Consider the following 22,482-nt stretch of genomic DNA (forward strand, 5'->3'; position numbering starts at 1 on the left):
CAGTGGGACCTCTTCTGGTCACTGCAGTCATCCTCCGGAAGGGATTCTGGGACCGTTTCTTCCTGTTGCTGATTCCTAGCCAGCAGTACAGGCTACCACCACCATACATTCCCACCTGGATATATGCACTGTCACAGACCCAAACCAACGGGACCAATGGGTCACAGGCTGAACTCTTCAAACTAAACCAAAACCCCTCTATTTTCCTTAGATATCCATTACAGCAATGAAAAACTAATATACCTGTCCTTCCACATGCACCTCATGGCCCATCAAGTTACCCAAGAAGGATAGGAGTTGACAAATGCTTCGTTTCTGGTCTGTACTGCTTTGCTCAGGAGAGAATGACCACTCAGATCACAGGTCATTTCAAGAAAAAAAAAATTAAACTATTGAAATCTTGGCCATTGTTGGCAGTGCTCAAATATACCTTTTTACCTCTATAGCAAGTATGTTCAGCGATTGCAAATAAATGAAGTCCTCTCTTCTGAGAAACCCGACCTCAGAAGCTGTACAACTTCCCTTCTCCAGGGCAGCTGATGCAAGGCCTCCTCTTCTCAACCACTCCCACCCTTAGTACACAGCAACCTGGCTGAGATGCTAAACCTAATCAAACCCTCTAGCAAAAAAGAGCCCTTTAATGCACGTACACCACCAGACTGCCAGTAGTGTTGTAGACCTAGATAAATGACTGTGTGACCCTTCCCAAGAATTATAAATTATAGCTCTGCCAGACTTTGAAAACTTGTAGGCCTCAGATCTAGAGTTAAAGCAAACAAAAAGTCTACTGCTTATACTTTTTAAGTATTAACTTCCTTTTCATAATTTACTGCAATTGGAACAAAGTATAACAAAGTATACAATGTAGTAATTGTACAAACATTAATTTAGCAAGGATATTGGTTACAGCCACTAAAAATGAAAGCTCTACATACTTTTCATTGCCGCTTCCATGAAAAGCTCAAGTAATAAGTCACTAGCTGAAAAGTCACAAGAGGAGCAATTTAAACTTTTATATACAGCAGAAAAGGTCACTGTTCCACAATAATACTGCAAACATGATCGCTCAGGTGCCCAGGCTGCCTGCAGAACTGGAATGTTTCTCAGAGTCCATCTTCTACAAGACACATCGGCTTCCCAAGACCAACACTTGAAGCATTAGATGGAATAATACAAAACAAGGACTTCTTTATTGTTTATACAAAACGTAATTTAAAAAAAATTAGGATTCAATAATTGCTGACCCCCTGAGGAAGCTAAGAGCTTTGTGGATCTGTCAAAGAGCTCCATGTGTTGATTCAGTCACTAACCTCCTGGCCACAGGAACAAGGCACGACTCCAGGGCCATTCATGTGGCTCTGTCACTGGCTCTCAAAAGCCTGCTTCGTTAGGCCTGCTGAGCAAGCCACAGTTTCCTGGACAATGTCAAAGAACACTGTCTTCTCTGGACTGAGCTAGAGTGTTTTATCAGTATACAGGCTGATTTTCTTTACTTCTTGAACACTTTCAATAAGCCCCTAGCATAAGAAGCTGTACTGTTATAATATATACACATTTGATACAGTTTTTAAAAAACTATCTAGATTTTTAAACTAAATAAATTAAAATGTCTTCAAAGAAGTTAAAAGTTGGTTTAGAGAAATGCTATTTTCCTTTCAAAACAGTGTCTCCACATTCTTGAGTTCCAAGAGCGGTCACAGACTTGCTAATGCTGTACTTCAGTCACTGTTAAGTATAAGCAACACGAAGGATCTGCTATCGTCCTGAAAGGTTTTGAGCATGAAACTCTTAAAACCTAATGCTCAACCTCAAGCTACTGCCAATCTAGACAAACATTGATATTTGGCCAATAAGCCTCTCTGAACAAGTAGCCTACAGCAAAGAATGCAGTGGTTTATCTTCTCAATAGAGAACTATTCAACACTGCTTAGCATATTATTTTGGAGTTTGAGAATAAAACTCTTCTCTTGAAGAAGCAGGTCCCCTCTGAAGAATGTTAGTATCCCCAAGTCAAAACAGACCAGCACCAAATGAATTATTAGTTTACAAAAAATAAACTTGGCTCTTACAAAGTTTCTGTAACTCAGACTACATTAACTATAAAATCAGAAGTTGTCAGCTACAATATAATTTTAAAAATTCATTTTTAACCCATCAGAGGCGAGGCATTGGACAATCTCGCACTAATCACATGAACTTCATCATTTCATTGAAAGACAACACCTTTTCCCCAGCTTGTATTTGCTTTCATAAGTGCACCACAGATTATCCTCTGTGCTGCATCCAGGCTATGAATTCCCATGGCAGGGAAAGTGTTGAGTGTTCTGGTCAGAGGCGTTGGGATAGAAAGCCCAACTTCTCTGAAAAGCCAAACGCAAGCAGTCATGTCACTGATTACATCTATTCATCTTCCATGAGACACTGCATCAAGATTTTTTAATTCAGATTTTATGTTAGTCCTTTAGAACCCAATGCCCATGTCTGTAGTTGAAAACCACCAGGCTATTCAAGATGCTTTCTTGGTGCATGTCCCTTGGAGGTCTTGTAAATTTATCTTTGACCTACAGCAAACAAAAACAAAAACAGTAGTAATCACAAAAGCACAGGAATGCAAAATTTTAATTTGGGAGTACTGTATTTAAAGATTAAGTTTTCATACTGTATTTTTATACGTATAGGGAAAACATGGTTGTCTTACCTGTTGTGAATCATGTGACTTTTGACAAGATGCCCTGCTGCCAATGCTGCCATCAGTGACAATTCCCCAGCCATGACAGTACCACACACTATTCTGGCAAGCTGCCGGGCATTTTCCCCAGGATTGTCTACACATGCTCCTTGGACACCTAGCATCTGTTGTCAGAGACAAAGATTCACCATTCAAGTCAAGAGCAGTAATTACACAAAATCAAAGCAATTACAATGGCATTACAACTCAACTCCACTGGAAGTGGAAACTTCCAAGATTCGCCAGACAGGACTGACAATTAGAAAACCAGAGTTAATAGCACCAGCAAGTTGACTGGCAGCACACGCTTGTTTGCTCTCTTCATCTACACTCGATTTGTGAAGCACATGACTGAGTGAGCTATGCTCATGTGACATGCTAGGTTACGCTGGTAGGAAACAAAGAGCAACAGTGCAGGCAAGTGTGGAGTGGCATGTACTGTCAGGCGCGAAGGGAGGGGCCGTTTCCAAGCTGCTTTCCGTTTCCTGGGCTGTGCCTGGGGGTCCTACCTGCAGACAGGCTTGCTGAGGTAAGAGGTTGGTCCCGCCACCTACAGTTCCTATTTCTAAAGAAGGCATGGTGCAACTGATGTACAAATCTTCATTTGTTGGACCACTGGCTTCCATTAAAGTAATACAGTTTGAACTTCCAACATTCTGTGCTGCATCCTGGGGCAGAGAAAATACACATATACATACATATACATATACACACAGATAGATACACACACAGAGAGAAACTACATTTGCTTTACTTAGAAACAGGCTGGAGCGCTCACCTGTCCACAAGCAATGTAGATAGCAGTGACAATGTTGGCTGCATGAGCATTGTAGCCACCTATACTCCCAGCCATGGCAGAGCCTACCAGGTTCTTATTAATGTTCACATCAACCATTGCTTCTGTAGTCGTCTTTAATACCTACAAAACAATTGTGGACATTTTACAGCTTCCTCCAGGAGATTTGGGAGAGTGCTACCCACACCTACCTTTCTGTACCTCTCTGACAGATATGGCTCCATATGAGCCCTATCCTCAATAACAAGAGTTAGTCAAGTCTGTTTCTGTGAACGCCACATAAAGACCAACAAGGTACAATAAAACAGGTGCCTTTAATGGAAAATATAACTGCACTAATGTAACTTTTTAAAAGTGTTAATATTCCTTCCACTAATTTGCTTAACCCAATGGAAGACTGCAAAACTTACAAGCTAAGATATTCATTCAGTCACTCACCTCTCTGACAACCTTGGCTGGAATGACAGCTTCACAAACAACCGTCTTTCCTCTTCCCTCGATCCAGTTTATGGCTGCGGGTTTCTTGTCTGTACAGTAGTTACCGCTCACTGCTAGAACCTGCATCTCAGGGAAATACTCATGCAGTTTCGAAAGTGCTTTCTCAGTGCCCTAGTGAAAAGCCAAAGAGGTAGGGGAACACATTGGAAGACATGGAGCAAAGGTTAAAGACTTTCTGTGTACCAGTTAAACATTTCTAAGTACAACTGTAGTCCAGACAAGCATAGCACAAGGTAACAGCCATCCTTTTAACCATTCCAGTGACTTGACTTCTCAGGGGTGGAGTCCTGATGTATTTCTTTATGAAAACCACATTATTCTTAGTCATTGATGAACAGGATGTTGAGGAAAATAAAAATGTTCAAAATGCTCACTAAGAATGTAAGAAACATTCATATTCATATTCCACTACATAGTAACTCAACCCAGAATCAACCTGTAATAAATTATCTCTTCTAGTTAGTAAACTGTTATTTGGAAGTCCAGGTTACTAAGTTGATAAATAAAACTAGGTGACTAAGTCATCTTATTAATGGAGGATCACTGGATTTATATCACATAAAATATAAATAAGCCTTCCAATGAACTAACAGCCCACACGCCAATACTCTGAAACATATCTACTAGAATTTAAAACAGTATTTAGTAGTGATAAAGTACATATAAAATATCTTAACCATTTCTAAGGAGACAGTGGTCAATCTGCACAAGCTTCTTTCTAGAGCTCTTCTATCTTGCAAACCTGAAATTCCACAATGCAATGATGCCCCTTCGCCCGTGCCCCCTCATAGCCACTGCTCTTTCCATCAACCTGACTATCTAGCTGGCTCAGTAGAACAGGAAGTATCTTTAAGGGACAGGCTCACTTCACTTAGCACGTTCCTCTACAAGGTTCAATCATTTTGTGCATGCATCAGAATTCCCTGCCTTTTGCAAGCTAGCATTTTTTACATGTATCCATTTCAGTTGTCCCTGTATAGACCAACGGACACTTAGTTTACTATTGCAAATAATGCTACTGTGCAAAGGGTTGTACAAATATCTCTTCAGGACCCTGTTCTCAAATTCTTTTTGAAATACACCCAGAAATACAACTGCTGAAACAAATGGCAATTTGATTTTTTGGTTGCTGAGGAACTGCCATAATGTTCACCAGCAATTTTTAAAACTTACACATTTAGCAACTCTCCTTTCCCTTTAATAATACTTATAAACACACAAAATAAACTACAGCTTGACCAGATGATTTTAACATTTTATAATTATTTCTAGTAAATAACAAATTATCAATAACAATAATATAAGCTACAAACTCCTTAGGAAATGACTAAAGTGGACGTGAACTGTACTTACTTGTTTTCTTCGTTTTTCGTTTTCGTTTTTATCGGTACCAGGGATCAAACTCACGACTGCCTGCTTGCAAGGCAGGCGCTTATGCCGCTGAGCTAAATCCCCAGCCCCCCTTACTTGTTTTCTTAAAGACAAGCCTTTTAAATTGCTACAAGAGGTCAGCTCTATGCATGATTGCATAGTTTTGTTTTGTTTTTTCTTCCTTTTTTGTGTTGGGAACGTGCTAGAGGTTGAACCCATGGCCACACATACACTGTAAGTGCACACTCTCACTTCTCCACTGAGCTGGACCTCCAGCGCTACCCTGTTATTTTATGGGATTTCTTTTTGCTACAGTTTTGAGGTGTTAACCCCAGAACTCTCATCAGCCCATCTGAAGAGACTTAGAACATGTCAAGTCTACATTAAATATATATAAACAACAACAATTAACAAATGCCTGAGTTAAAGATCATAAGCTCTATCAATGAACAGTTTACTTTTGGCAGATTTTCAAATCCAATGACTATGTAACATACTTACAGACATAAATGGCAAACCTGTTCTTAGCCACCCAGTTCCTCTCTTCTAGGACAATCATTCTTATAAGTTCTGTGTCTACCCCTGTATCTTTTCAGATACACTGTGTCCAGGCTCACCTTTGAAATCATATTCATGCCCATGGCATCTCCTGTCTTCGACTGGAAACGGATATAAAGGTTGCGTCCAGCCATACTGGTGTGAAGTTTCTGTAGACGTGCAAATCTGTGAACAAAAGAAGCAAAGATTTTATTTCTTTCATTTAAGATGGGAGTGACCTTAAAATTTAGTTTAGTCTCTTCACTTCATCCTTATGAGAAAGCTCATCAAAATTACCTCTTTGCTTTTTTATTTCCCTATTGGTACCATGGATTGAACTCAGGACCTTCCGCTTGCCAGGAAGGTGCTGTGCTGCTGAGCTGTTTTTTTAATGAAGCAAAAGAAGAGAGATACTATTTCAACCCTGGTAACTCTTAGATGCTAAGGACGGGTGGGCTGCAGAAGTTAACTCTTGGTAAATTTTAAAAGTTCCAAATGAAAACAAACACACTGTCATGAATTATACAGGGTTATCATCTACAGTGATTATGCTTCTTCTACATTCAAATAAACCTGTTATACAAACATTTCTATCCTGCTTAGGAAGTTTTTTCCTCCAAAGATAATTCTTCCAGAGGGCAAAGTGGCAATATCATTAAATTTATTATTTCACATTTTTTATCAGTTTATCTCTAGAAGGGCACTGATTTGAATCAACATCCCCCAACCAACCATAAATATCGCTCATTCTAGATGAATGGATTCAAAGCTTGATTATGCTGTTATGTTAAGCAGGCAATATACAGAAAATAGCACTGGTTTTGAAATAAACATAGATGTACAAATAAACCCACTCACACACCTGCTGGTGCTATCAAAGGCCTCCTTTATCACTGCAAACCCTTCAGGGGTTTCAAGCCAGGCCTTCACTTCTGCAGAGTCACAAGCACGGGGAAGTCGCACCACGGGGCCACGAGTCATCCCGTCCGCAAGGACTCGGCTGCTGGCTCCTCCACCAAGCTACGCAGATTATTACAGAAACACTTATTAATCCTGAAAACGCTTCTACTTGTCCCAAAAGTTGTCCTTTCTCATATCCAAATCTGTTCTAGCTGCCTTGCCACGGGTTGATTTGTAAACTGGTAAATAAATGAATTCCAACTTACACTGATTGCTCTGCAGCCTCTGTTAGTGCTGGCCACAAGACAACCTTCTGTCGTTGCCATTGGAACTTGAAATTCTTTTCCATCCAAGGACAGAGGACCTGCCACTCCAACAGGGATGGGCATGTACCCAATCACGTTCTCACAACAAGCTCCCATCACCTGTAAGAGCAAGCCAGGCAGCAAATTAAAAGTACTGGACATGCACAGCTACTTGTCTCAACTTCCATCATTAACAACCTGCTCCATTAGTGTATTTTTCAATAAATTTACTCTGTGTTTCAAATACTGGAATCCTTAACAGTGATTGTAAAAACAAGAAAATATTTGAGTTTCTAAGGCCTACAGCATAAGTGGTTTACAAAATTACAGTCAAATACTTTAAAAGGGAAAATGTTTTATGTAACTGTACACAGAAAAACAACTAGTCAAGGAAAAACACTAAAACGCAAACTTAGTCTAATTGAGACTGTAACATACCAAGGAGTAATTATAATCCCGATAAGGTAAATACTGGAGAGAGGAAGGCTCTGCAAGTTTTTTGGAAAGTAACTGTCGGCGAATAGATACACCTCGTTCATGGGTTTCCATCAGAGTCTCCAATTTGTACGCTGGGATATGCTTTGCATTGACCAACTGGATGATCTCAGCATCACTGAGGAACTTTGCACCTTTCTAAAGGAACGAAAAGAAAACCGGCAGGGAGGTCAGACACAGAAATAACCTGAAGAACCATGCTTCATATTATTTTTCAAGCTAAATGGGAATACACAAATCTTTTCTATTACATTGTCAGCTTTTAATACAAAGATTTATCTGGAAAATAATTCACTTAATAGAAATAATGCCAAATGAAAATACTATAAAAGCTATCCTGGTAATTTTGTAATCCAGAGGCTTTATGTGGATTAATACACAGTAAAAAGAAAAACATGTGACTTTGCAAGAGTCAAGAAAGTGTGTTAGATGCTGCAGCTATTGTTCCAACTCAGTGAATGTTTTATAAGGTTTTATTTTTGACTTCTAAACAGGTATTCACATGTTAAAAAACTAAAAAAAAAACCTGGTCTTCCTCCTACTCATGTTTATCATCTGCCTAGATCTTTATCACTCACATTCAATCAAGTATGTGTTGAGTCAGAGAAAATGACTTTCCTCACCACCTTACAGTTACAGAGGCTGAATACGGTCTAGAAATCTAACAGTGACAATAGTTATAGATGTGGTGTGAGCTAGAAACCTGCTAAGGTAGATCTTAATGTTCTCGCAGGAAGGAAAGACTAACAATGTGGTAACATATTAATTAGCTTAACTGCAGCAATTACTGACAACATATAGATATAAAATAACCAAGCTGTACATTCTAAATTATACAGTCTTGCCAAGTATACCTTAATAAAGCTGGGGGAAAAGGGTATCTTGCAAAGAAACACATGAAAAAATTTTTTCAGCCAAAGAGATGGCTCAGTGGTAAAGGGCTTGCCTCACATATTTAAGATCCTGAGTCTACTCTCCAGCACACAAAAAAAGGGAGGTGGGGTGTGGAGGAACAACCAGGTATGGACAGTATGCGCTGTCTTAAAGCATAAATGGACCCAGACTGTCACAGAGGCAGAACATCCTGTCCAAAACTCAGGATGGAAAGCCACCTTCCTCATGAGTTTAAACTTACAAAACAAAACCAAAATTTTCACTGGGCATGGTGACACACATCTATACCTCTCACTACTCTGGAGACTGAGGCAAGAGGATCACAGGTTCAAGGCCAGCCTGGGTGAGACCCTGTTTCAAAATACAATTTATAAAAAAGAACTACATATGGCCCTGAGTTTGATCCCTGGTAGTGCAATAAGAAAATAAATAATTAAAAATTTTTAAAAGTCAAAAACCTCTCTCATGTAGTTCACATGTATAAACACTTTCCATGCCTTACCACACTCTGTGAGAAGAAGATAATGGTAGCTTAGCTGTATGAGAAACAGTAATAACTTTCAGATTTGGGCTCTGGAATCAGAAAATCTTGTACCATGCTCCTAACTTTACCATTTCCTCCATGTATTTGGGAAAATATTTAAACTTCTCAAGCCCTGGGATTCTCATTTGAAAAATGCAGACAATTCACTGGCCTCACAGGTTACGGTAAGGAACACAGAGGATCTGAGAAACAGTGCCTAGAACTCAGCAGTTTTTTCTTCCCTCAAGAAAAAAGAATAATTTTAAAGAACAATTTCAAACTTGAATCTATGTAATCATTCATACTTCTGCATTCCCAAGTATCTGCAGACATTCTTCAGCAGGCCGAGGCTCCCTGGGAAGTTGAATTTCAGGCTCCTGTGTCACCAGGTCAGATGGAGGATCAGGCAAGCAGGAGGTACCAAGAACAAATGTAGCTCTGTTTGAAGTGTCAGTGTCAGCCACTAAGGGTTTTATAACTTCAACTGTTGAAGAGATCAAAAGAAACCTCAAAACATCAAACGCAATTTATTTTTTTTATATTTATTTATTTATACTGGGGATCAAACACACAACCTAGTGCTCACCAGGCAGGCACTTAGGCCGCTGAGCTAAATCCCTAGCCCCAAACATAACTTTTTAATATAGACTCGTTATGACAAATCATCAATACGAAAACTGACAGTGAGTAAGATAGTACCTTTTCTTTCTTGGTTTATCCCTGTTTCTTCTTCCACTGACTGTAATTTCTGATTATTTCTGACAAGTACCGGTTCACGTCTACAACAACTGTCAGGGACTTTCTTTTGGGCCACCCCAGGAGATGTGATAGGGTTCTTCAATGACAGTGTAGATTCTGTCTCTGCTTGTTCAAAGAAAATGTATTTGACAGCCAGAAGGAGAGCTAAACTTAGGGTAATGACTTGCTCAATATCCATGCTGATCATTCTAAATAAAAGAAAGCAAATTAATGTTATTATCTAGCAGTATTAAAGGTATTATCTAAACTTACAGTAGCACAGAGTATTGTGATTAATGTGTGACCCTACAGATTTTAGGTAACTTACTTGGAGAGATAAAACTGCCAGAGGGAAACGCTTGGTTCAATTCTCTTGGGCGCATTTTCATCCAGTCCTAAAGAAACCTTAGGGTGCTCTGCAGTACTGTTTTGAGGTGAAGGATCAGCTATCCAGCGACTATGAGCATGAACAAGGACCAGGCCTAAAGACTGAAATAAACATTGAAGACGTATGTACCTTCTGCTTCAATTATGTATCCCTGAGAACCTAAACTTCTCATTACTAACCTCTAGACAGCCATACACTATCCTCCATGGCTCCCCCTTGCCACAAGAAAGCCACAGACTTTAGTCATGTGACTAAAGTTGTGATCTCATCGCTACAGAAACATCCCAAAGAACAGCTTTCAAAGATAGGCAGAGCTTGAAAAATGTCTTTAGGGTAGAAAGACTAATAATAACCAAGATACTTAAAAAGTACTGAGCCAAGTAAAGAAAAAGGCAAGACGACAGTGGAATATTATCGACAGAGGCAAAATTTTAAATATACAAAAACAGGAAGCAAAAAAAAAAAAAAAAAAAAAACCCAAAATTGTAAGAAAGAATATTTAGATCAAGGATATAGAAGTCATTACCATAATCATCTTGACCCTCTGAGTAACAGGATTTGGTTTATTTTCTTCTTCCTCCAGAACTCGGGCAAAATGGCTGAGCTGCCAAATTGGACGCCCCTCACGGCTCTCCCGGGAAAGCTGCAAAGTATATCAGTGTTACATCAGCAAGCCTCGCTGTGTTTTGGTGAACTGATAAAATGATATGTATTCTTTGACCAACTCTGCAAGTAATAATTGTTCTTACCTCCAATACCAAGGACACACAAGCTGGGAAAAAGGTCATGAACACGAAGTAGTTAGCAAGAACCGACATACAGCCAAAGCAACACATGATTTCAAGCTGACGGACCCCTGAGTGGAGAAAAATGTGATGTGTAACTAGAAAAGCACGTGAATTTTTGAGCCTGCATATACCACAAGGACTTCCTGCCAGTGAACACACACATGAAAATATCACTACCTTAAGCTATCTGCCATCTACAGGCAACAGAATTAGCAGCTTGAAGCTGAGGCCAAAGGCCTACAGAGCAGCGGAAGTAAAGAGAATTCTCAGTCCCTCGACGGAAGACACCTGTCTTCTCCACATATCCCAGTATCACGGCGTCAGGCCTCTAGAGGCAGTGTTCAAGACACCTCTGGTAAATAAGTTTGCACTTCACTTTGGTCGAATGGAAGTATCTCATTTAAAGACAAGAATGCAGAGGTCTGGGTACTCTAATGAAGGAATGTCTACCCCTCCAACTGATTCTCCTGACCTAATCTTATATTTACCAGAAAAGCAATTCACCTTTGATTCAAGAACTTTTTATGCAACTTACTGTCAGCTCTGCCATTCCTGGTACAGCACTAACATACGGATTTCTTGGGAACCACTCAATTCCAACTTCCACATAACCTCTGCAATGCCTACTATTGTTCTTATAATTTTGAGTTACTTCCTTGATCTGTTTGAAAGGATGATAGACTACAAACTAATTCAAGACTGAAAATTAACAAATATTTTACTATAAAATATCGAAAACATTGTCTGATAAACTCAAATAGAAGACAAAAATTGTAGAGACCAGGGCCAGGGGATTTAACTCAGTGGCATAAGCGCCTGCCTGGCAAGTGCAAGGTCATGGAGTTTGATTCCCGGTACCAAAAAAAAAAAAATACAGAGATAGGAAAAAAAAACTTTATATGAATATAAACCACCTCATGTTACTCAAAATAAAAATGTTTTGCAATACAAATAAAAATGACTCCCTTTTCCAATTAAAACTGCCAATAGAAAAGCTAGTATTAAAAACAAAGCATATTTTATTTTCTATTAGTAAGAGACCATTTCACTGAACAGAACAAAAGCACTATTACTACCTTTTTAAAATTCCAGGTCACTCTCAAATGGGGAAATTTGAGACTATAAAATTATAATAAAAGAATTATGAACCAATCTATATTAAAATAGTAGTTAAGGGGCCAGACTTTTAGCTCAGTGTTGCATCTACCTAGCAGTACAAGGCCATGAGTTCCTTCCCTGGTACCAAAAAATAAATTAATTAATTTTAAAAAATAGTAGCTGAATATAACCCTTTCAAATTCAAGATTACCAAAGCCATACTTGACCAACGCTTTTACAACTTGACCATCTATTATTTCTCTCCATGCAGCAGTGACTCCTGCTATTGCCGTGTGCACCCCACATATTTTGCCTTACTCTGGTCTCTCTGCACTTTTACTACACAAGCACAGCACCAAGTCATATGCATCGAAGAAGCAATTTACCCTTAGAAATTTAAAACAAACATCATATAGTTAATAAATTAGCCAGTGAAAAGACAACCAACTACTGCCTTCAAAGATCTTTTATTTCCAAATGAGGATGTTCCCTTAAGTGGAAATAGCAGTAGCTCACTAAGTATGATCTTCCCAAGAAGCCATGTAGTCCAGCCCAATGACTAGAAAGCCTCAACAGCAGCAGTATATATCCATTCCGGTGAATCTCCCTATCAGGCCACAATCTTTCTCTATTTAACATCTGACTCTCTATTACGCAAAGCTGTGTCAAGGCTAATTCTGGGTACTCGGTAGGATACACCGTTTGCTCATCAGTCTTCCCAGCTACTTTCTCTCCCAGGGAGATCTAATTTGGATCTATTCATTCCTGATTCTTGCACTGTCTCCTTGATAATCAGAACACAACGAACTTGCCATTAATCTGATCTAGACAACAGCAAGGGCTGGGAGGGTTTCATCTGCCCTGAAACACAATCTTGGTTAAAATCCCTAAAGTAGGGGCGGGCGGTTTAGCTCAGCGGCATAAGCGCCTGCCTTGCAAGTAGGCGGTCATGAGTTTGATTCCGGTACCGATAAAAATGAAAAAGATTTAAAAAAAAAAAACCCAAAAGTACAGAAAGTGGACAAGAGAGAGAGAAAACAGGCTAACCGTGAATAAGGCAGTAATCTTACTACATTTTCATCAAAGTAAAGAGACAGAGGTCAGATATACAAACACTCATAAAATATTTAAGTATTTAAGAGTAACATAAAAATCAGATTTAACAAACAATACATTTTTCTTTTGTGAAATGCTTATCTTCAAATATTAGAAGATGCTTACAAACCTGACATCGTACCAACTCCAATGACCAAACATTCCACAAGAGCATCAAGGGTGAATGTAGGACCTAAAATGGCCATTCCACGGGCAATGTTTTCCCTGACTTCATCCTAAAACACATAGAAAACTAGCAATAAGGGCAAAGTACAGGTAACTTGTAAAAATGTTAGACAGCTGGTGTGACAGTGCAGATCTATAATCCCTACACTCTAGGATATGAGACAGGAGGATCTAAAGTTCAAGCCCAGCTTAGGCAACTTAGTGAAACCTGGTCTCAAAATAAAAAATAAAGGTGGGTGCAGTGAGTACACCTGTAATCCCAGAACTATAGGAGACTGAGGTAGATATACCTCAAAGTTACTATATAGTTCAATGCAAAGGCCTTCAATCCAGAGTATTCCCCCAAAAAAGATGCAGAGTGAGCATACATCTTAGGACTTAACACTAAAATATAATTTACTATTCAAAGAATAAAATATTTTGCATGATAAAACTAACATGTTTAAAGACAAAAAGCATAGAGGATCAAACAAGACACAGTAGTCGACTTCCCTTACCAATGACTGACACACTGCTAAGAAATATGCCTTTGAGTTAGTGTCCTAATCCTGTCATTTAAATTCTACATAATTAAATCTTATAACATTTGACCTTTCGTTTGACATTAATGAAGTCATGTCATTGTTGCAAAATCTTTATCACTTCCTTGAATACATACTCAGTGATCATAAACATTGTCAAATATATAACATGGACTGTGCTAGTCTACCACTAAGCTACATCTCTAGCTCCATACAAGTTATTTCATATTCCAGATCCTCTGGTGCAAGATCACTAAATAATACTGTATTATTAAAAGTGACTAATGAACATCAAGATGAAACTTAACAGAATGCTAGTGTTAATTAAGGGGTTTAAAAATGAATCTACCCTAAGACTTAGATCTCATTAAATACTATCCTGCTCTCTGTTTTACTAGGTAGATACTCTTAGTACCCAAAAGTCATTTCACTTAATTTCTGAAAGGTCTGAGAAATGAAAAGAGGGGAATATTCAAATTTCTAGTCACATGGAATTACCTTTGAGTTGTGAGATAAATGGGACTATTTCTAGGGCACTTAAGTTGACCAAATCTTAGGACTTAAGAATTTTACTCTGAGCAATCCCTGACTCTTGGGTTATGAAGAAACTCTATTAATCCTTCCCCCTGACATAAACAAACTGAAAAAAGAAACAGTATCCACACTACCAACTTCGAAGTAGCACTCACCTGTGAATTCGAACTTAGGGCAAACTTGGCTAATGCGCTGGCTCTGGAGAGGTCAATCAGGAGCAGGAAAAAGGGCAGTGCTTCACTGAAACAAACAAGACAGTCAGGTTCATTTACCAGAGGAAAATAGATTCTAAAAAATCATTTGTAAAACAAAACTTCTGCCCATACCTTTTATGATTCTGTTATGGTTGTTAAAAATACTTTCTATGTTAAAATGCATGTTTCAGTTTGGTATTTCACAAGGAAGTACCATACTTAGCCAAAGAAATTCTGAATTACCACTGACAAAAACATAAAACATACAAAAGTCTTGTTCATTAATCAATGTGTAGAAGGATAAATTGAATACTTTCTAGACAGTAAATTGGCAACAATAACACTAAAAGAGATATCCTCAAAATGCACGGTTCTAAAAATACAAAAACATTACTCTACTCCTAGACACATAACCTGAGGAAATAATTGAATAAACAAAAAGTAGATTTAAAAGATAGTCATCGTCAGCGGCATAAGTGCCTGCCTTGCAAGCAGGCAGTCGTGAGTTCAATCCCAGTACCAATAAAAACGAAAAAAGGACAAAAAAAAAAAAAAAAAGGCATCAGTATTATTATTCATTAAGAAAACTATCCACACTACAAAATATTCATACATAATACTGCTAACAATTTAGTTCAAATTATAGACACAAAAAATGTTGATCAACTATGAATTAGACATATACATAAAATATCTCAGAAAATTTAAGTGTAAAACAAGCTGGAAAAAATACATACCAAAATGTTTAAATTTTTAAAATTAGTTAAAAATAAGATTATATGAAAAATTTCTCCAGATTTTCTCAACATTGGAAAATATATATACTACATTTCCATAATAAGGAATAAAAGTTCTTAAAAATGCATTTTTAAAAGAAAATACATTAGGTATTAAATACTTACTTTAAGCCTGTCAATTCCTTATCTAAGAAGTGAATGACAACTGTACTGAACACAAAACTTGAAAAAATTGTGAAGAGGCCAGCAATACCTGAAATGCAAAATTCAACAATGAAAAATCTTATTTAATGTTATTTAAAAAATAACATTTAGTCTCATACAAGATTCTGAGATTTTAAAAAAACAAAGAAAACAAACACTCCAAAAACAAAATCAGTATTTTCCTTCAGATGACTTAGGTCTCAAATTTTAGAAAGTCTAGTTCTCAGTAGTGAGAAAAGAAACCACTGACCGCATTTAACATGCTTTTGACCACACACATTTCCAAATACTTCATTTGAAAAAGAAGGTCTATTTCCATGGCAAATCAAAAATAGTCTGGCACTCAAAGAAGTGAAATATATAAAAGCATTACCCAAAATATATTTTGATCCAAGCTGACGTAAATTCTGGAACTGGAAGTAAATATACAGGATCGCTATGCATCGTGTTATTGTTAGAATTATAATGTCACTGCTCAAAACATCCTATTAAGAGAAAAGAAAAGTCCAATAGCTCTGACTTTTAAAACAAGGAATCAAAAATAAGAATTTTTATTCTGTATGTGTCATTAGTTTACATATCATAAAAGTATAGGTATAATCTGTACCAAACGAATTAGGACACTTTATCATAGTAATTTTTCACTGTAGTCACTTACAAAAGCTGTATTTCTCTATTTTCAGAAGAAACATTTCTAAAAAGTATTTCTAGTACATTGTATACCTTGCAAACATGAAATGTTAAAATAAAAATTATGGCTTTTCAGTTACATAGTCTCTAAAAGGAGACAGTCTTTAGAAATAAAAAATGTAAGTCACTTTAGCCAGTATCAAATTAACTTTACTAATACTAACCTCTTCAAATTTCGGACATTCGTAATTCCAGCCGCAGACCTTATTGTCACCAGTGAACATGTTCATGGACATCATGCAGATAGTCAGTGTGACTGTTCCCACGATGACTTCCCAGGGGTGGGAGGCCACGAACAGGCCATGCATGCGGAAGAGTCTCGACAGCATCGTGGCTAGAGCAGAACCTCGGGTCCTGGAAGAACAGCAAGTGTGAACACTAGTGCCCAGCTTGCTCATGGTGCTTATAAGAAAAAGGGTGAGGGAAAAGTGTGGTATCGTCAGTCCTGCTTCGTACAGTGTCCTGTCCCTGACCAACTGAGAGGATTCTTTATAATTCTGGAAAATAATTATAAAAGTAAACTAAAAGAACTGTCATTACTTCCTTTACTACTTAAATCCTTTACTACTCACATTTCTTAAAAACTTACAAATTCAAGCATTTGTGATAAACCAAATAAATACCTCACCCCATTTTACTATCCAGGCCAAAGAGGGCAATAAAGCTAAAAACAAAAAGTGAGAAATAAGCACTTAGATTTTCTAGACTTGGACATAAAACACCCTCTTTGCCATCCATATGCTGGTTACCAAAAGGTAAACACCAAAGAATCAATTTGTTAAGTGGCTTGTAAATCATGGTCATTTACAAGCTCCTTCAGGGCAGGAGTCCATTATACTATTTTCTTCTATTAAACACATTGAATGTCACCTATAAAATGAGGCTTAATCGATCTTCCTACTGTTGCTGTCACCAGAGAAAAGTCCTTCCTATTCTAACAGATGTTTCCACAATAGAAAGGGCCAAGAATTTTGCTGTGATGGCTTCTTTGCTTCTAGAATCATTAATAGGGCTGGAAGACCAATGGAAGAGCACTGAATGAGAAAGGCTCCTCAACTTTAAAACTAACCTAAACTCACGCTAACAATTGAATTTTTTTTTTTTTTAAATCGGTACTGGGAATTGAACTCACAACCACAGGCTTGCAAGGCAGGTGCTTATGCCGCTGAGCTAAATCCCCAGGCCAAACTAACCGAAACTAAGCCACAGGAAAGAAAGCCTGAAGTATATGTCTGTAACATTTAAAAAGCTTCCTCACAGAACTGGAAAAGAATTTTGATCTAATGACTACCATAACCATAGGTCCCCATGTTTGCTTACTAAACAATAACTATGCTATTCCGATTTTTAAAAAAGTCTTAGTCATTGATATCTACAAAAAAAACTTGCAACACTTAAGATTACACTAAAATTAATGTCTATCGTAAAATATATTAGTTATCTATAAACATCAATTCATGACTGTTACTCTAGCAAGAATCCAAACAAGCAAACCTCACACTCACTAAGAATGTGACCCATCTATTAAAAACAAAAAGTTCAGGGACAACTAAGTATAAGAAAGCACGATCTATCTAAATGGTTGAGAAATTAAAAAGGAGCTTTTAGGAACAAAACCAGTTACTTAGCACTTCCGTCTCTCACTGCATCACTCCATGTTCTCTACATTTCAACCATACCAGGCCACCACTCAATCACTGATGCTCAAACCGTAAGTCTCAACCCTTTCGCTGGAGTAATCACATCATACAATTATTTGTTAGTAAGAACAATCTTTTAAAAGTAAAATAGAAAATAATATAAAAATAACAGGTGAGTCACGTGGAATAGAAAGGTATTATTTCTCATAAGTTCTCAAAACTATATTTATTTTTGGTTCTTTGAGAGAGGGTTGCTATACAATTGAAACTGGCCTCAACCTCATAGCAATCTTCCTGTCTCAGGCTCCCAAGTTCTAGGGTAACAAGCACGTACCACACTGGCTTCCAACATACCCATATTTCTTACTGTGGATCATAATTTTAAAAGTCACAAAGATAGGGGCTGGGGATTTAGCTCAGCGGCATAAGCGCCTGCGTTGCAAGCAGGCAGTCGTGAGTTCGATCCCTGGTACCGATGAAAAGGAAAGAGACAAAAAAAAAGAAAAAAAAAAAAAAGTCACAAAGATATATACACGTGGCATGCACCTATGTCTATTAACGTTTTTTTTCAACTTCTATCCTGAATCTGATTTATCCTTTTACCTCCCAGTATCTAGAACTCATATATTTAGCATTGTTCAACAAATTGGAAATGAACAAAATGTTTTATTTAATTAGTAGGGACTTGGATTTAAAGTATTGGAAAGCTCTGAACATGGCATAGATTTGGTTCATACTTCATAACTAAAAGCTTCATCAGAAACTAAATGTTCATAATGATTTTTACTGCTTCTTTCTTACATTTAAAATAAAAAACAGAAGTTCTACAAAGTTGTCCAAAAACTCGCCTGCACCAATGTTTCAGAAAGTAAATTAAGCAGTTTCAAAACTAAGTCAAAATTATTTCTAACTCTCCAGCACCAAACACTCCTCCTTCAACTTAGATTCTTCCCAACTGACTCAATACTATTCATCACTATTAAATCAATTCAGTTGGATTAAAATTTGAATTGCTACCAGGAAGGAACACCAATTTGATTACAAATTGGTTTTGGGTGGCTAGGCATGATGGCACATGCCTGTAATCTCAGCACTCAAAGAGGCTGAGCCAGAAGGGTCTCGAGTTCCAGGACTTCAGCTGGGGCTACATAGTGAGTTCAAGGCCAGCCTGAACTGCAATAGCCAGACCCTGTTCCAAAAAACACAACAAAAAAGAAAAGATTTTGTGTAACTTGTAACTACATAATTAGGTATATATTCTTTTTTCTCTCAAAATATTTTCTGGGGTGGCACCATAAATTCTTCAATATTTTTCCCTAGTTGTAAAGGTATCTTTTCAACATTCTAGGAAAAAAAAAAAAAAAAATCACATATGACCCCAAGAACCATGCTAAAAACACAGAGAATGCGGCATATTGGAAAATAACTGAGCAGCTGTACAAAGATTTGTAAAAAGTAACCACAATTATAAAAGATCTCATTGGTCATGGGCACCCCGCCCTTTCCCTGTGATTATGCAAAGTTTTTGCATGCCATGGAATCCTTCTACCTGCATCAGCAGTTCCAAGTGGCATTAGCAGCTGCAGGTCAGCTCCTACAAAAGCAGCACATAGCATTTTATACCGTGCTGCAAGAGGAGGAGTAACTTTTACTAAACGAAAAACAAGGAATAAAGCAACTCATGCTTTGCTTATTTAGAATAAAATGTAACACAAACATTTCACAAGTTTTTTTTGTTCCAAATCATAATGAGACCAATCTGCTAATGAGACCACCTACCAATAGTGGAAAAGAGAATATCATAACTCTATGATCCTTTCCTCCCATTCAGCATTCTTTTGTTACACACGCCAGTATTTCATTATTCAGTGTCTTACAGTTCTCAAATTAACTAGTGAATACTTGTAGTCCCTTTGAAGGCAGGAGCCATGTCCTATCCTGTAATCACCTTTAATTCCAAAGCGATCTAGCAGGCTGCTCAACCTACCACTTTACAAAACCTTCGCCTGGCACTGGGAAAGCAGGAAGCCTGCTCTCTCCATCCAGTCCTATTACATGTTATTTCCGCTCCTGTTATTTCCGCTCCTGTCTTTATGCTCTTGAGAAGCTGGAGTTCCAACCTCCTCTGGCAAAGCACTGAATGTGACTATTTGAAAACTGCTATTTGTGTAGGTAAAAAACAAAACAAAACTGAATTTCAAATACAAGTAATTTCATCTGGACTCATCAAAGTAGATGCTGATTCCATAACATGGCTATCTGTCCACAATCCAGAAACCACAAGAGAATAAAGAACGCACACATGTTGCACACTCACACAAGAATCTTCATGTTAATACTGTAATCTATGCAAATTTTTAACCTTCCTGTTACCAATTCCCACTAGTCCTTACTGCCAAGGTTATCATAAATTCTAAAAAAGCCACTACAACAAAATAGTCTATCCATAAAGAACTCTCCAGGCCTCTACTACATTACTTCTAAATCAAAAAATATCTTATACTTCTTGTAGAAAAAATGAAGTTCACAAGTAAAAAACACAGCCACTATTTTGTAAGACATTGAAACTGCACAATTATTTAGTATGGCCCAGAAACAAATGTTTCTGATGACTTTGCAGGACCAAGTCTATGGATGCATATCCTCAATACTAAAATATCAGTAAGATCGCTTGAGATGGTATACATTCATAAACTTGGTAGTAAAAATCTTAGCACTTGGGAGGCTGAGGCAGGAGGATCGCTGCGAGTTCTGAGGCCAGCCTGAGCTGCGTAGCGAGTTCAAGGCCAGCCTATGCTACATAGTGAGATCCTGTCTCAAAAAAAACAGAAAAAGAAAAAAGAAAAAAAAATACATTAACTTCCTCCTCCTGCAGAAATCGACTATCAACTGTTTTACATTTGGACCTCCAAGGTACTTTTTTTATTTTTTCAGCCCAAACCAAACAATTCTAAACACAAACACCTACAGGGTTTAAATTACAGAACATCAGTACAGACGCTCCATCCAGTCTTCAGCTAAAATCCGGAAGCCGGGACTGCCCCTCCGCGGCTCCTGGCGCGCGCCACGGTGTCCGCACCCTCCCAGCCTGTGCCGGGAAAACGACCCGTCCAGATCGCCTGCGTCGCTCCTCCGACGCCGACGCCGGCAGCACAAGGGCGTGGCTGTGGGGACCCGGCTGACCCCGCCGGCCCTCCGCCCGCAGCCCTCACGGGCAGATGGCCACCGCGTCCCCTGCCCGACCCCGCGCCGCCTTGCAAACTGGCGCTCAGAGGGTGACAGCGGTCAGCAGCCCGGGCCGAGGCCGCCCGCCGGGGCTCAAGGGCGTCTCCTGCGGTCCCTGCCGTGCCAGCCGGCAAAGCACGACCGCAGCTCTCGCCAGGGCAGCGGGCCCAGCCGAAGTCGCTTCCCGCGGCACGGGGGAGCTCGAGAACGGCCACCGGCGCGATCCAGCCCCACGCCCACCCCGTTGCCCCGCTCCCCTTTCGCGGTCACCGCCCACCTCACCTCGAATCTCACTAGAGGCCACCGTACCCGCGGGCCTGCACTCCGAGTGTCTCCAGTCAACGGAGACGCGAAGCGGAAGGAACGCTGGACCTACGCATCCTCCGAGATACGACGCTGCGACCAATAAAAAAGGATCGTCCGATCGCCTAGCCAATCATTGGGCGGCTGCTCTGCCTGACGGTCTACGTCACGAACGGTCGCCTTAACAACTGCCCACAGCTCTCACCCTGGCGGAGAACCGGCACCGCACCACCTCTCACCACGGCTCGGCCAACCAATAGCCGGCAGAGTCCCGGCACCGGGGCCCGCCTATTGGCCCGCGAACCTTGGAGGCGCACGCGTGGGAGCCGCTTGGGCGCGCGGATAGGGGACGGCGGGTGGAGTGGCCGCCACCCAGGACCTGACGTGCGGCCCGCCCTGCTCGGAGCGGCTCGGAGGAAGCGGGCCTAGGAGCTTAAGAGGGAGTCTGACCAGGCCGAGGGCAGAGCGCTCCAGGGTGAGAGACCTAGGATTCGAGGCGGCTTCGTGTAAAGAGGAACCAGAACGCGGAGGCGGCTGCGCCCCGGCGCTCCTCCTCGTGCCTCGTGCGTCTGCCCGCTGTCGCTCTGCGCTAATGCGTGGGGCCGGCCCGGCTCACCTCGCTCTAACCCTGGTCTCGCTCGGGCGTCTATGCCTCCCTGGCAGACCGGCCTCTCATCCCCCGAGACTCTCCGGTCTGCGGGCCTCTCCCACCCCGCGCCGGGCTCAGCACCGGGCGTCTCCAAGAGACGCTTTTCCCGGGTTTGTGGGCCGCGCCTGAAATGCCAAAACCCTGATTATACCTCCAGGACCACGAGTGCGCCTCTTCCCTGATTCCTTTGAGCATCTGTTCTCTCACACTTCGCACACCTACTTCCGTACTGTCCTGGATTTACGTGGCAATTTCTTCAGGAGAGCAGTGTGCATCCCTCAATTTTAAGATCCCGAGCAAAGCATAGCGCTGTTATCCCAGCGCTCCAGAGGCTGAGGCAGGAGGCTTGTTGCAAGTTAAGAGACCAGCCTGAGCTACAAAGTGAGCCCAAGGCCAGGCTAAACTCCTTGAAGACACCCTGTCTCAAAAAGACAGAATAATAATA

At 39.8% G+C, this 22,482-nt stretch overlaps 1 protein-coding gene across 2 annotated transcripts; it reads right to left on the reverse strand.

Moving 5' to 3' along the window:
• Positions 1–797: 797 nt before the first annotated feature.
• Positions 798–21,519, reverse strand: Hmgcr (3-hydroxy-3-methylglutaryl-CoA reductase). Of its 2 annotated transcripts, none has more exons than XM_003461336.5 (20): positions 21,368–21,519; positions 16,385–16,574; positions 15,904–16,015; positions 15,492–15,579; positions 14,551–14,635; positions 13,285–13,390; positions 10,923–11,029; positions 10,700–10,816; positions 10,114–10,274; positions 9,747–9,994; positions 9,353–9,531; positions 7,574–7,768; positions 7,097–7,255; positions 6,793–6,950; positions 6,011–6,116; positions 3,963–4,133; positions 3,507–3,647; positions 3,238–3,396; positions 2,699–2,853; positions 798–2,561 (listed from the first exon to the last, which is right to left on the reverse strand). In XM_003461336.5, exons 2-20 carry the CDS (start codon positions 16,547–16,549, stop codon positions 2,507–2,509), a joined length of 2,667 nt encoding a protein of 888 aa, XP_003461384.1. In that variant the 5' UTR covers positions 16,550–16,574; positions 21,368–21,519; the 3' UTR covers positions 798–2,506. The 2 variants fall into 2 exon arrangements, with proteins under 2 accessions (XP_003461384.1, XP_023420204.1); XM_023564436.2 differs by lacking the exon at positions 21,368–21,519 and adding an exon at positions 20,829–20,853.
• Positions 21,520–22,482: the final 963 nt, after the last annotated feature.

The sequence above is a fragment of the Cavia porcellus genome, unplaced genomic scaffold (assembly GCF_034190915.1).
Source record: "Cavia porcellus strain 051 isolate PalLab524CR breed Dunkin Hartley unplaced genomic scaffold, mCavPor4.1 scaffold_11, whole genome shotgun sequence".
In the NCBI taxonomy this organism is placed as follows: Eukaryota; Metazoa; Chordata; class Mammalia; order Rodentia; family Caviidae; genus Cavia; species Cavia porcellus.